Source organism: Filicampus tigris, chromosome 3, assembly GCF_054856515.1.
Source record: "Filicampus tigris isolate MCC_2025a chromosome 3, RoL_Ftig_1.0, whole genome shotgun sequence".
NCBI lineage: Eukaryota > Metazoa > Chordata > Actinopteri > Syngnathiformes > Syngnathidae > Filicampus > Filicampus tigris.
In genome coordinates, this window is record NC_141219.1 from 9,288,569 (window position 1) to 9,302,504 (window position 13,936).

The window sequence follows — 13,936 nt, forward strand, 5'->3', positions numbered from 1 at the left end:
GGGAGGGTGCACAGTTGAAACAATGCCAATTAAGTGTCTTTCTTTTACTAACCTTCCATTCCATCCATGTGTTGTAAAAACATAGTGATAAATAGCAACGCATGTATGTTTTCTTTCTATGCATGACTGGATGTGAATGCCCAAGTCCTCACCTTTGCAGGTGATGACAGCCAAACTGGATTTTCCTCTTTGTTTTTTTCACCACATTATTTGTGTTGAAGGTTTCTGAAGAGGATTTTTGTGGTATTGTTGATGTTGCATGCATGCATTGTGAAAAAAAATCAGACTTGCAACTAAAAATCCAAACGTTAATGTATAATAAAATAAAGTACTTTAATATTTACCTTTTCTCTAACACTTTGTAAAATTTCACAGACACATTGAGAATTGCACGCGTGCAGAGGGTGATTTGTATTATAAAACAACACAGACCAACTAAACGCATCAGCGTAACATATGACGTCATGTGAAGACATCTGTGTCAATTTAAAAAGCATCTTGCCAACAATGGCACCTGAACAGAATTGCTATAACAGGTTTAACTGTAAAGTTAAATAAAATACTAGCGAGAGCCCTCTTGGTAGAGAGGTGAAATGTCAAACAAACAAGTCCAAGCAAGGCTTTAGGTCAGTCCTCACTGTGAAATGGAAGGATCAAATTCCTCATTGATCTATTAAAAAAAAAAAAAAACTCAAGTATTTTTACTTGAGTTTTTTTTTTTTATAAATGTATTTATATAAAGAGAAGTCAACCCCAAAAATGTCTTTGCAATAATATGCTCTATGCAGGCTCACTAGTCTAAAGATGGAATTCCGATTAATATTGCATTTGTGGAATATTAGTTAATCAACAAAGTCAACCCGTTTTTAGCCATCTCAGGGGGCGGCCATTTTGCCACTTGCTGTCGACTGAAAGTGACATCACAACTGTTCAGTGCTCAGGTAACAACCAATCACTGCTCACCTGTTTTCAGAAGCTGAGCCATGATTGGTTGTTACGTGAGCCTTGAGCAACTGTGATGCCATTTTCAGTTGACAGCAAGTGAAAAGATGGCCACCCCCTGAGATGGACAAAAACAGGTGGATTTTACTACTTAACTCACATTCCACAAACACAATATCAATCAGAATGCCATGTTTAGGCTAAGGGGGCTGCATAGAACATATTATTGTCAATAATTTTTGGGGGGTTGACTTACTCTTTAAAAAGAAAGTAATCAATTGTTTAAAAAGTTCTCAAAATCTAGCATGGTAGACATATATGACAGAGAGATTTTAAATGGCATTTGTGAACAGTTTGCCGTTACATACATTTTGATATTGGGTCGACTCTTACTCAATCCTACATTTGAATATAGAAATACAAAAGGGAACAATTCCTCTTGGTCTGTTTCTTCCAAAAAACACGGTCACATTATAAATATAAAAAAAAAAACATTTAAAAATATATTCACATTCATACAAAAAACATTGTTTTGATATTACCTAGTGTGACAGCTATGACAATAATGTGGATGGTCAACAACAGTAATAAAATGATTATCAGCTGTGCCTTATAAAGATAAAATATGTTCATTTAAAGTTGACAAAAAGAGTACAATATATACATGACATCATTTGGAAAACATGTTGCATTTTAATGTTACGGATTCCGCTAATAACTTTGTTTTCCATTCCTTCACTTCGACAGAAATTTGTCAATTTAGCTATGTGGAAAAAAAATGCATTGCAAGCAGTTGTCTATGGATATGCATACACTCATTGAGGATAACATTTTGTTTAGATGCACAACCTAACAGATTTGGAGTCAATAAAAGAGCTGCATCAAAATGTAAGGTTATTTGCTGTAGTCATTGTACTCAGCTGCATCAGATGGATGAAATATTATTAACACTTCTTAGCATGATGCAATGCAATTCGACACCACTGAAAACTATAGCTATAATTATAAATATATAATGTATTCAATTTAAACCTCAGAAAATATATCTTAGTATAATTTTTGTGGCTCTATGGTGGATCTCATTGTGTTCCAATGAAGTGGCCTGAGAGGGTATGTAGTGAATGTTTCGCCAGCAATGACAGACATATAGGGCAAATTTATGTCGACTTCTCGCAGAGTGTAAAAAGTGTAAACAGATGAGTGGAAATGACATCAAATGTTTGAGACATGCCTAAAATTCCTATTATTGACCTGCGCAGAGTCTGTCTTCATTTTCAGGGGTAACTCAGCTTCTGATTTTGTCTTTTGCTTCTGAAATCTTTTTAAGCATACGCAAGCTGTCAGTGTAACAAGGCAGAAGAACAGCCCGATGCATGTCACTGAAAGGGCAATGAGGGCAGGTTTACATGGAAACATGTCATATCTCTCAGGTCTCTCCTGCAATTGACCAATCTGCCAGGGTCGGTCCTCTATTTCAATATCTGCCTCTCTTGTTAGCAAACTCTGGATATAGCTTTCATTGCTCACCGTTTCATTCACAAATAAATTAACCATGACTGTTGAGTATAGTGGCTCCGGCTGACCATGATCACTGACCTTTACCAGGAGGCTATGGAGACCGCGGTTGCTCAGTTCCCTCTCTAAAGTGATATTTCCCGTTTCTGGGTCAATGGAAAAAGACCCTGGCTTCCCTCCCTTTCTTTTAATGATACTATATGCAATCACAGCATTCATTCCTGTATCGTTATCCACAGCATACACCTCTGTGATGGACGTTCCTGGTAGAGTGTTGGGTAGAACCAACATGTAGGACTGATTAGACTGAGGGAAGAGGACAATTGGTGGATTGTCATTGACATCCAACAGCAGCACGGTCACCATGGTTACAGAGGAGAGCGCAGGTTCCCCACCATCTACGGCCTCAATCCACAGCTGGTATGTACCCTGTTGCTCGCGATCAAGTGAGACCTTGGCCCTTAGTGTCCCCCGGCCTGTGTCTATCATAAAGATGTCACTACCGTTGAGGATCGAAAGGGCCACCCATCCGTTTTCCCCAACATCAGCATCCGTCACTGAGAGCACCCCAATTTCGCCGTAACCCGGGAAGTTCTCAGGCACAAAAAAAGTGAAATCCTTATTGATGAACCGTGGGCTATTGTCATTGCGGTCTTGCACAGTCACCACCACAGTGGCAATTGACTCCCTCCTTGGAGTTCCCTGGTCCACTGCTCTCACTATGAAGCGGTATGTTTCCTTCTCCTCCCGGTCCAGTGACGTGGTCACACTCAGAATACCTGTCACATGATCCAAAACAAAGAACCCAGGAGCGTCGCCTCCAAGGAAAAAGATGACCGCCCCTCGGGCTTCGCTGTCCTGGTCTGTGGCATGGAGCTGCGTGAGATAGGTGTTGGGTGGATTGTTCTCATCGATTGATATTTCCACCAAAGACTGTTCAAAGACTGGAGCATTGTCATTTTCATCCAAAACCTGAACCTTGAGGAACGTCTTGATCACGAGCCCTTGACTATTTTCTGTCACTACAATGAGCTCATACTCCTGTGTCATTTCATAGTCCAGCGGCTCTGTAGTTTCAAGCAGGAATTCATTTTTGAGGAGTTGATACGGTCCAATCCTAAACGGCCCGGTACCCTCCAAATGGCAGTCCACCCTTTGACTGACATCTACATTTTTGACAGTAAAAAAAGCAATGGGAGAATATATTGGCTCAGATTCCTTAATTGTCACCACCCCATCTTTTTCCTGTGCGATGTATCTAGGTATGACTGCAGGGGGACCCATTTGAACTTTTATCAAATGAATAGCAACAGTGGCAACAGCGGGAATACAACCAGGTCCATTGGCCAGAACAGTGAGTTTGTAAAGCATGGCTGTACCAGTGTCTATTTTCCCTGCTAGTTTGATCACCCCTGTAGTTCTGTCCAAATGGAACAAGCTTCTGGTGTCCCTTGGCACACGCTCACTGTAAGCATAGCTGATCTGAGCATTTGTACCAAGGTCAGGGTCAAAAGCATGTAGACGTGCCAAATGTGTCCCTTTGGTGGAGTTCCCATGCAGAGTTACATTAAGGTGCGATTCTGTGAACTGGGGACAATTATCATTCACATCCAAGATGACAATTTTTAAAGTGGCTGCACCGAGTAGAGGGGGGGTCCCGCCATCCTCTGCAATGATGTCTGTGATGTATTCAGCTTGTGTCTCTCGGTCCAAAAAATCGGTTACGATGATGAAAGGTGTCAGCTCCCCGCCTTCATTTTCTTCCACATCCAGCGTGAACACGCCAAAGTCATTCACAAGCCAGTAGGTCTGCACTCCATGAAGACCCAGGTCCGCGTCAACTGCAGAGTGCTCCACTGCGTAGCGAGCGTTAATGGGTGTGTTTTCCGGGATGGATATAACAATCTCATCCACAGAGAACTTTGGTCTGTTATCATTGATATCCTCAATGATCATCTTAACTTTGATGAGCTGAAAATGCTGCTGAGGAAGCACGAACACATCCAGTGAGAGGAAACATCCGTGTGTGTTGGGGTTATAAGGGCAAAGTGTCTCCCTGTCAATCTCTGTCGCGGATGTAAAAAACTCTCCAGTGAGATTATTGAGTGTGACATACTGTTCACTGAGCCTCCTTTGAGCCACACTGAATAAATAGGGGGGGTCAACTGTAAAATCCAAATTTAAGTCCACTCCAATAGATCCTATGAAGGTCCCCTTGGGTAGTCCCTCCTTTATTCTATAGATGAGTTCTTTTGCTTGACTGAAGGTTGCAAAACAGGACAGAGGGCCGGTGTAAAGCAAAAGGATGAAAAATCCCTGCAACAAAAGATAATCATGAGACATTTGAATGAAAATATAGACCAATCTATATTTTCAGTCATTTTCTACAGCTAAACTAAATTGTGTATGTAATTTCTATGTTAAAGTTATGTAGGCTTGTCAATTTCTACTCAAAAGTATAGAAAGTAACACTTACCCATATTTCCACTCTTTTGCGGAGTCCGGGGAGTTTTCTGTTGAGCATATTTATGGTATATCCTATTTCAACTGTTTCCACTTACAGCAGGAGGCGTAACATTTGAAATAAGCAAGGCATTTTGAGCCATGCAGACCTCTGCTTGTCCAAAGCCTACTTGCTGTCTGACTTCAACCACTCATTCATCGCAGGGCTGGCTCAGGACACTCCCACCATATGCAAATCAGTTCCATATGCGAACCAATGAGCCCTAACGGCCACTGAGACATCTGTAGTTCACAGATTACCCTTTTCACATGCTTTTAACATGCATCACCTTCACCGGGCCTTTCTGTACTCACGCATCAATGTAATTTGCAGCATCGGGGGTCTGCGGCTGCTATATGAATTATAACCAATGAGTCTGAAATGGTCTGAATTTGCAAAATGTAAAACATCCATACATAAGGGATTGATTTGATTTAGTATTATTTAAAAACAAACCCACAAACATAGGTAAGACAAATGTATGCTAATATGATTAGGATATAGTGACATGTTGCTTACAGCCATTTTGTTCATGAAATTAATAGAAAAAAATGATCAGAAGGCAGATCTTGGCATCATAAGTAGTGATATGGTCTGATTCTGGATTGAGCCTTTAAATAATTCAGACCCTTAATCCCCATGTGTTCTAAATGCCAGGCCAGCTGTTTGCTGGGATTGGAAACATACTGCTCAGAGAAAATGATGATTGAAGTCCATTGGAAAAACACATGCGCATGCACACACTCACACACACGCACACGCACGCACACACACTATCGCAATGTAGATAATCAATAAATCCCTTTTCCTTCCAATATTTTTATCAAAGCACAAAACCTCAAAACATTTCTTGTAAACATTTATTGACTTTACAGTGTGGGAATGTCAGTGGTGCAGCGTTGTTCTGAGATGCAAAAGACCCTTTGCAGGTACATACCTGAGACTCCACCCAGAAATCGAATATTTGTTTTTCTGTGAAAATATTATTCTGTATATTAGACTTGTATTTACTTTTTTCAAAATAAAGGAACGTTAATTCTATTTTATTCAGCTACAAGAATGTATTTTAAATATTGTGTTGCAGTGTTTTACTAATTCAACCTGTCACACTAGCTGTCCACCATGGGCTTAATTCTGATAAGAGTGACAACTGTCGTTTTAAAGTGCTCATAAAATAAACAGTATTTAAGGCAATAGAATTATAAATTGCCCGTGCTCAATTGCTGTAATGTGTGCAAATGAAAATATCATCTGTTCTGAAAGTAGATATTTAACTTCATGCAAAGAGTGAAAACTGTCAATTCAAACACTTGTCAATCCATATACAACAGATGCAGAACATTTCTGGTTCAGTTAATATCCAAACTGGTTAAAAGCAGCATGTTGACTATTGGTGTTTCTTGGAAGCGAAAGCTTCACATTTAGTTAATGGGATTAATCCGTTTTCCGTTTGAATACATTTTCACTTGCAGGGAATTGTACAATACAAAACTATGTGTAAAATTTGGCAACTCCTGGGTTAAAAAAGTAAGATTCAATCCGGCCAAGGGCTTTATGACTTATTTACGTCATTTGATTCTGTGTGAGATGAGACCGGGTAATCTCTTCCCAGATTTCCGAACAGATGTCTTATCAACGATGGTCTCCTCTTTTAATCAAAGTGCTGCTAAGCTAGCTTGATAGCTGTGACACAACTTTGTGGCTGGTAAAATGGATATGAGCACACACATTAGCTCTACTGAAGGTCAAGAGCAGCATCCAAAATTTTGGGCCAGAATTCTTTTTGGCTATTGATGACTTCTCAGTGTGATAAATTTTGGAGAATATTAGTGTTTGAGGTTTTTAAAATTCGATCAGATAGATCAGTGATTCTCAACCAGTGTGCCGTGGCATATTAGTGTGCTGTGAGAGATCATCAGGTGTGCCGTGGGAAATTATCCAGTGTCAATTATTTTGTCCAAAACAATTTTGTTAATTTGTTTATGCCAACCGCGTATAGTTACAGCACACAAAACAATAAAAATGTATTCCACTAGATGACAGAAGATACGTAATGACCCTGTATAGCAAGTTTTTGTGAATCGTTTTAGTAAGTGGTGTGCCGCGAGATTTTTTCGGTAGTGAAATATGTGCCTTGGCTCATGTTCAACCTTCTGGAGCTCGTATTGTTCGAGGTCAAGTACGTACTTATACAAATAAGACTGGATTGTTGAGACAATTGATTGTGCAGCATTCCCCCATCAGGGAAATTGACAATGGTATCGCAAAGTGTCAATATAGTAAATATTCAACAATTTCCTTACAATTTGTGTATCTTATTCCATCATGTGAAAATGTCGGAACTATTGCATGTCTTTACCCTTATTACGATTGTATTAAGACAAGAGTGATGAGTAATGGGTTTCCTGAGTTAGGAGCATTTATGCGCATGTATCCACAGAATTTGAAGTCACACGATTTTTATGAAGCTGTATATGTTGTTACCGTTTTGCACGTTTGTCTTTATCGTTATGCAAAACCCGTGTATTTCAGTGGGCCACCATCAATTGCGCTATCAAAGGGTTATATTAACAAAGCTGTGGTAGTATTTAAATCAAGATAATATTGATGCACAAGTTCATACATTCTAAAGGATGGATGCTCTTTAATTAATAATCAATCTATTTGCTACTTGACATTGGTCTTAGTGAAATTCACAGAAAAACGATGCTATTTAAATATGTGAATCACCTGGACTTCTAAGTATTGCGCAATCCAAAGCATACCGTCTCGATGGCCTTGTGTTGCATGGCCCAGTGTTTCACATGACTGACTTTGATACAGCTTGCGTGAGATCAATTCCCACTCAGCGCTCCATTCGTAATAGCCTTGTGATTGACTGCTGATCTGCAGGATGTAGTCTGCCTTTTCCCTTTAACACGGATAAACTCCAGGTCATGGTGTGACACTGAAGAGGATAAGCACTATAGACCATTGTTAACTGTGGTTGGTTGGCCACCAGTCCAGGGTGTACGCCGCCTCTTGCCTGTAGGCAGCTGTGATGGGCTCCAACACACCCGTTACCCCAGTGAGTACCCTTTATTTATGTATTTTTTAACTGTTTTTTTTTTTTTTTTAAACGAGCCTAATGGGCCGGCCGTGTCACTTTTAGTGTATGCTGCTGGCCTCTGAAAGATGGATGGCTGGCCACAAATGGCTCCTAGGCCCTGGTTTGGACACCACTGGTCTAGTCAGTAGTTAGGTCTGTCTCGAGAGGTCCTAGGTTCAAACTTCTAACTGTGTGGAGTTTTTGTCACCTGAGGAATAGAGTTTGGAAGCAAAAGCAGACAGAGAGCACGGGCTGGATGCAGTCGGCATGGAAGAAAGTGACATAATTGCGTCACTGAGCAACTTAAGATAAAATTCAAAATACTAGTAGACATCAGGCCATGCCCAATACTATATGACAGAATAAAGATGAAAAATAAAGTACCGGTGCATAACATCAAGGACCCAACCCAAATCAGAGTCACACAACTAGTCACAACAGTTTTCATATCTTCCCATGGTAATGCTGCAAAAATATGCTTGAGGATACCTGACGACTCAAAATTGTCATACTGGTACTCACTGACGACCATTCCAAGGTATGGTAACTCAATCGGGATTTCCTCCAGCTCATTCGCGGCCATAATGAGGACAAGTGCTATTCAAAATGGATGGATGGACGGATGGATTGATTTGCGCTTATACTGCCATCTGCTGGTTACAATTAAACACGATGATCACATTTTACTATCCATCCATTATCTATACCTCTTTATCCTCACAAGGGTCGCGGGGGTGCTGCAGCCTATCCCAGCTGTCTTCGGGCAGTAATGTTTTACTACAACCTTACAATTAAAAAAAACAAAAACTTTTTTTTTGGGTGCACTGTCATCTTTACGTGACGGAACACCTTAAATAGATGATATCTTGAAAACCTATTTATTTTCATCCATCAACTCAGAAATGCATCCCATGGTATGTCTGTCTTTTGTCATCTTGCATATAGGGGGCTTTTCTTCCCTTCGGCTCTTTTCAAATGCCGAATATGTCCTATTCATACAGTGCAAAGCTCATCTTAACGAGAACACAACAGAAACAGTGATGTCAAAATCTATTGAGGTTATATTGTATTTGATTGACGGACGGAAAAACAAGCCAGTTTGAGACTAAAGTATCAGAATGCTTTGAGTGTGACTATGTGACTGAAGGCTCATGCTGGGTGTATGTCCCTGCCTGGGGAAAGTCGCTTCAGTGAAATGCATCTCTCACACAGCAATCGCCAAGAAGATTACCTGCCAGGCAGACCAATAATGAAGTTTCTATTGACTGAGCCCACCGTGGGTACTTGTTTCTGTCTGCTGACTGTTTCAAAGTTTTAATTTAAAGTTTTAAGTGCGTTAGTTCAATTTTTAAAAGAGTGTTTCCTGCTGGTTGTCAATTACCGATAGAAAAAAAACAATTGTAAGCGACTTAAGAAAGTCCAATTTAACTTCCTCTGGATCAATGGAAAATCGGATCTTTTATTTTAAGGCTTTCAATGTTTTTATGGTCATTGGGGAGGTTATAATATTAAGAGAATGTTCTCTTAGTTATGCAACACTCAGTTGGAGAGTTCAATAGCTCATATGGCTCATTAAACTTGACAGATGAGGGAAAAATATCGAACAATGTGAGTAGCTTAGAATTTTGAGAGGTTGTCATATTACATTTTTTAAATCATATTCTGCAAGAACCCAACAATTTCCTTAAATCACTTCAAGCCATATTGAAGCTCAAGATAATTTAAATTTTGGTCTTGCATTGAGTATATGATATAATTTGTCAGAGCCCTACTGGACTTGAAAGACATCATGTCCATTGGGGTTGCAAGGGTGAAGGGTCAGACAGACCTTTCAATTTTCTATTGCTAATCAGGGATCGCTTTGCTCTAACGTAATTGCCATGACTATTGCATGTGTCATATTGTGTAAGACAAGCACAGTGAATTTCAAGGGGAAGCTTTTATAAGAAAGTATGCAGTAGGCATTAAAACATTTGACTGAGGTTCGTTGATCACTATGGTAAGATGGATGGGCAAGATTAACATATCTCAGTATGCTGCATGTAGTTCTACACTTGCTGCCTACTACAGCCCAAAAACATTAAGTTGAGGTGTTAATCATTTATTATATCAGTCATTTAAAAAGATCCATCACATATTTCTATATAGCAACAGTTGTTGTCATTCAGATTCCTTTAATGCCAATTGCAAGTATTAAACAGAGCCAAGCATTTAACAGGGAAGACAGCACTGCACAGCGTTAATTGGATATGACAACCCTTCCTCAGCTGTTTGCTAATGCAACTGCTGTACGGCGCTAGATCATTAGGATGCTGTTGTTGGGTTGTTTTTATTCTGATTGCTGGAGTGGTGCGATGTGACAGCACGGTGTAGATGTTATGATACAATGGACGCATTCAAGGTCACATCTGACAAGACAACATGGCACAGCATATCAGATTGTGGGCCCAAGGAAGCACGGCGGGAATAAATACCATATGTCCTCTTCTGATCCCCCTCCCTCTTTCCCTTAAGCAGGGACCTCTAACATACATTTGTTGTATCGTTTTGATTACGATGAGATAAATCTTTTAATGATACCCAGAGACTGAAGCGCAGCAATATGCAGCCTTGTTTGTGTGGTGTACTTTACTCTTTGTGTATGCATGAGGTTGTTGTGCATGAGGACAAGCTACACAGAACCAATATAATTCTATGTCACTAGAGTCTCCAGGTGATGTATGTCCTCATGCGCTCTGGAGACCTATGAGAGGAGTGGAACAAAAGGAAGAATATGGATTTCTGGGCGTCCTTTCAATGACATCTTTATTACTGTACTTCGTTTTGACGTTAGAGTCCAAAGAAACTGCCAAGGAGGAGTTTGTATCCGCATTTGTGCATGTTTACATACACCCCCTTGCCACAATATCAGACACGATTGCTCTGAGAATCCAATGCAAGATTCTTCTTAAGATGCCTGGTGTTTATGCACACCACAAGAGAGGCAATTATTGAACGTTTATTATTTTGAAACCGAAAGTGATGTAAGACACATAGCCGATGCATCATACTGCCCCCATGCAGATGAAACCAAAATCATGTTATTACATATGCGGTTGTCAAATGTCCTTTATTAGACTATGTGGGTGTGCCTAATTTTGTGGCCAGCGACCCTCGTGAGGATAAGCGCTTTGGATAATGGATGGATGACTGGGCTGGCTTACATTACAAGTCATCCTCCACAATTGGTGATTCTGCACATGAGAAAAGAGAAAAGGTTAAGGATGAATTACACATGATACGAACAAACTAGATGAAATGGAAGAGGAGAGGAGTTTTGAGAAAGAATAGGGCATTGGGGAGGCGGAGCAATGCATAGACAGAGTACTTTTTCTCCCAAGGGTCAAGCTGTCAGAGTGCCTTGGTATATTTGTTGTCTCACCTTTCCACTATGACCTTACATGAAGCCAAGGGGAAATGAGAGAGAGGCACACATGCTTTCCTTTAACATCACATCCGGCACTTCTCTCTCTGTGACGTGCTAACCCGCCAGTGTGTGTACTTGCATAAAAACACGTAATCTCTAAAGATCAGTTTTCACCACAGGTTTTAGCCTGGAAAAGCAAACCTCTGGGGACTCTTTTTCGGATACCCTGATTGCTGCCTCTAAACTCAAGAGCCTTCAAGTTTTTACTGGCATTTCAAATTTGAGGGATATAAAATAAGTAGTGACCCTTAACCTCTGTAAATGGAAACCTAACTTTGTGAGAATGAAAAAAAAAACTTGATTTCAAAAAGTTTTATATTTTTGTTTTTGTTGTTCATATAGGAGGGGAAGGCCGGATGTTCTCCAAATGTTTTTCTGTGTAAAATCTACTCTGAATATTATTCTCTTCCAAGTGTAAATTTTACTCTGTTTATGCTAGGACCAAATATAGTCTTTTTAGAGTAAAATGTACTGTGTACACACGAGTACAGCAATTGCAAATAAAAAAGGCATCTGGTAAATTAATCTGAGCAAAATGTCGCTTTGTATGTAGACTTGATTATTAAGAATGTGTTAAGCAAGGTTCTGCATATGTGAGCATTTTATTTCATGAAACCCTGAATGGAGTGAAGTGGTTTAGAGTATGCAAATATACATGTATGGGCATGCATAATACGTATGCATATGCATGCACGTACCTCTTATGGCCACTCCTGTATGATTTTTTTTTTGTTACTCTGGCCACCCCATTGAAAACTTTCTGGCTAAGCCCCTGCTCAAAGTACAGTAAACTATTACTTGAGTATTATGATGAAAAAGAGGTGATACAGATTCCACCTCCTCCAAAGGTCTGCATGAACACACATTGTCATAGCAACTCCCACACTGCCCATTACTTATCCGACATTGTTTGTGGAAGAGCAAAACAAAAAGACCTCAAAATGATGAATGCCCCTGCAGGCTGTTGCAAGTATCCTCCCTCTGTTAGATTGTCAGCATCGTTTACCCCCACCATATTTCCTCACTTTGCTAATTTAGTCGCAAGGTGAGAGGATGCTGGGAAGCTCCTAAAAGTCCTCTGGCTCCAGATGTCTCCACCAGATGTCCCATTATTTCTGCAGTGGGCCTACGACTGTAATGTTTAACTGTTTCAAACACTCTACAACTTTATTAACACCATGCCTATACACACTGACATAAACGCATGCATAATGTGCACAAAAGACACTGTTTGACACACAGAAATGATGACTGAATGCAAAGACATTTTTTTTACAACTTATTAAAACGCAAGTGTCTGGACAGCATTAAACAACGTAATTTGAGTTGGAACGTTCCAAATGCCCAGTGCTATTTTTACAGGATGTAAACGAGCAGGCAATGAAACAATCAACACATCAATAGACTCCAATTTGACAGAGGAAGCTACAAAGCAGTGAGTTAGTAATCTTAGTTTTGGAGGGAAATCTACAAGATAGACAACCAAAATGTGTGGTACCTTTGCAGTCAAATATTAATTTCAGACAGAACTGGTACACTGGTGCAAATGAACAGACTGTGGTGATTTGTTTAGTATTTCCTGTCATTACTCAATTCAGCAATTTAGGTAAATGTTTAGGTAAATCTCCTGCATAATGATATAATAATGCACATTGTATTAATAGGAGAAATCCAGCCCATACAACAGCGATATCAAAAGTTGACCTATTGTAAAAGACAATGACAGCAGTTTGTCGTTACAACCTGCATCTGTTTAATGGCGGCACTTCTGTTGCAGCCACCAATAGATGGCAGTGAAGCACTGCCTCAAACAATGTGCTTCACCATTAGGTGTTTGCTGTTGCCACCGCTGGTGGCTCCTATCTTATCTCGTTTCAAATCCGTCTTTCCTATTGTAGCATTGAAAGATAAAACCTGCCAGTGCACACTGGTATCATTTAGGGATCTGTTGCTGCTGACAGCACATGGATAGTTAGAGGAGGGGTAGAGGAGTTGTGAGGTGTGAAAAGAGAAGGCGAGAAGAGGAAAGTGAGAGGACAGGGCAAGTGAAGGAGGGAGGGAGAAGAGGAGGAAGAAGTAGAAGCAAGAGACACCGCTGTAATTGGCCTGTGATGTGCTGCTAAATGAAACTCATCTCCATTGAAGTCCCTCTGAAAGTGTCCTCTCTTTTTCTACATCCCTTTCTCTCCTTTCTCTGGTCCTTGACTTCTGGATATTGCATACTCATTGAAATCACTTTCTTTCCCCTTTCACCTTCTCAAGTTCCATTTTGCTTGCATGCCTTTGCATATTTGACCTCTGGGCTTGTCTTAATCTGACACCTCTGGGGGATGAACATCAGGGATGAGGCCCTAAAAAGGTCAGAGTGCTAAAGCCCACCCACATGGGACTTCTGTTCATCGATGACCTCTGTGTGCTTTAA

General features: G+C 40.2%; 1 protein-coding gene across 1 annotated transcript; it reads right to left on the reverse strand.

Moving 5' to 3' along the window:
* Positions 1–1,031: 1,031 nt before the first annotated feature.
* Positions 1,032–5,081, reverse strand: pcdh20 (protocadherin 20). Its single transcript, XM_086027047.1, has 2 exons — positions 4,934–5,081; positions 1,032–4,773 (listed from the first exon to the last, which is right to left on the reverse strand). The coding sequence occupies exons 1-2, from the start codon at positions 4,979–4,981 to the stop codon at positions 2,155–2,157; spliced, it is 2,667 nt and encodes an 888-aa protein (XP_085883173.1). The 5' UTR covers positions 4,982–5,081; the 3' UTR covers positions 1,032–2,154.
* Between the last annotated feature and the right edge of the window lie 8,855 nt (positions 5,082–13,936).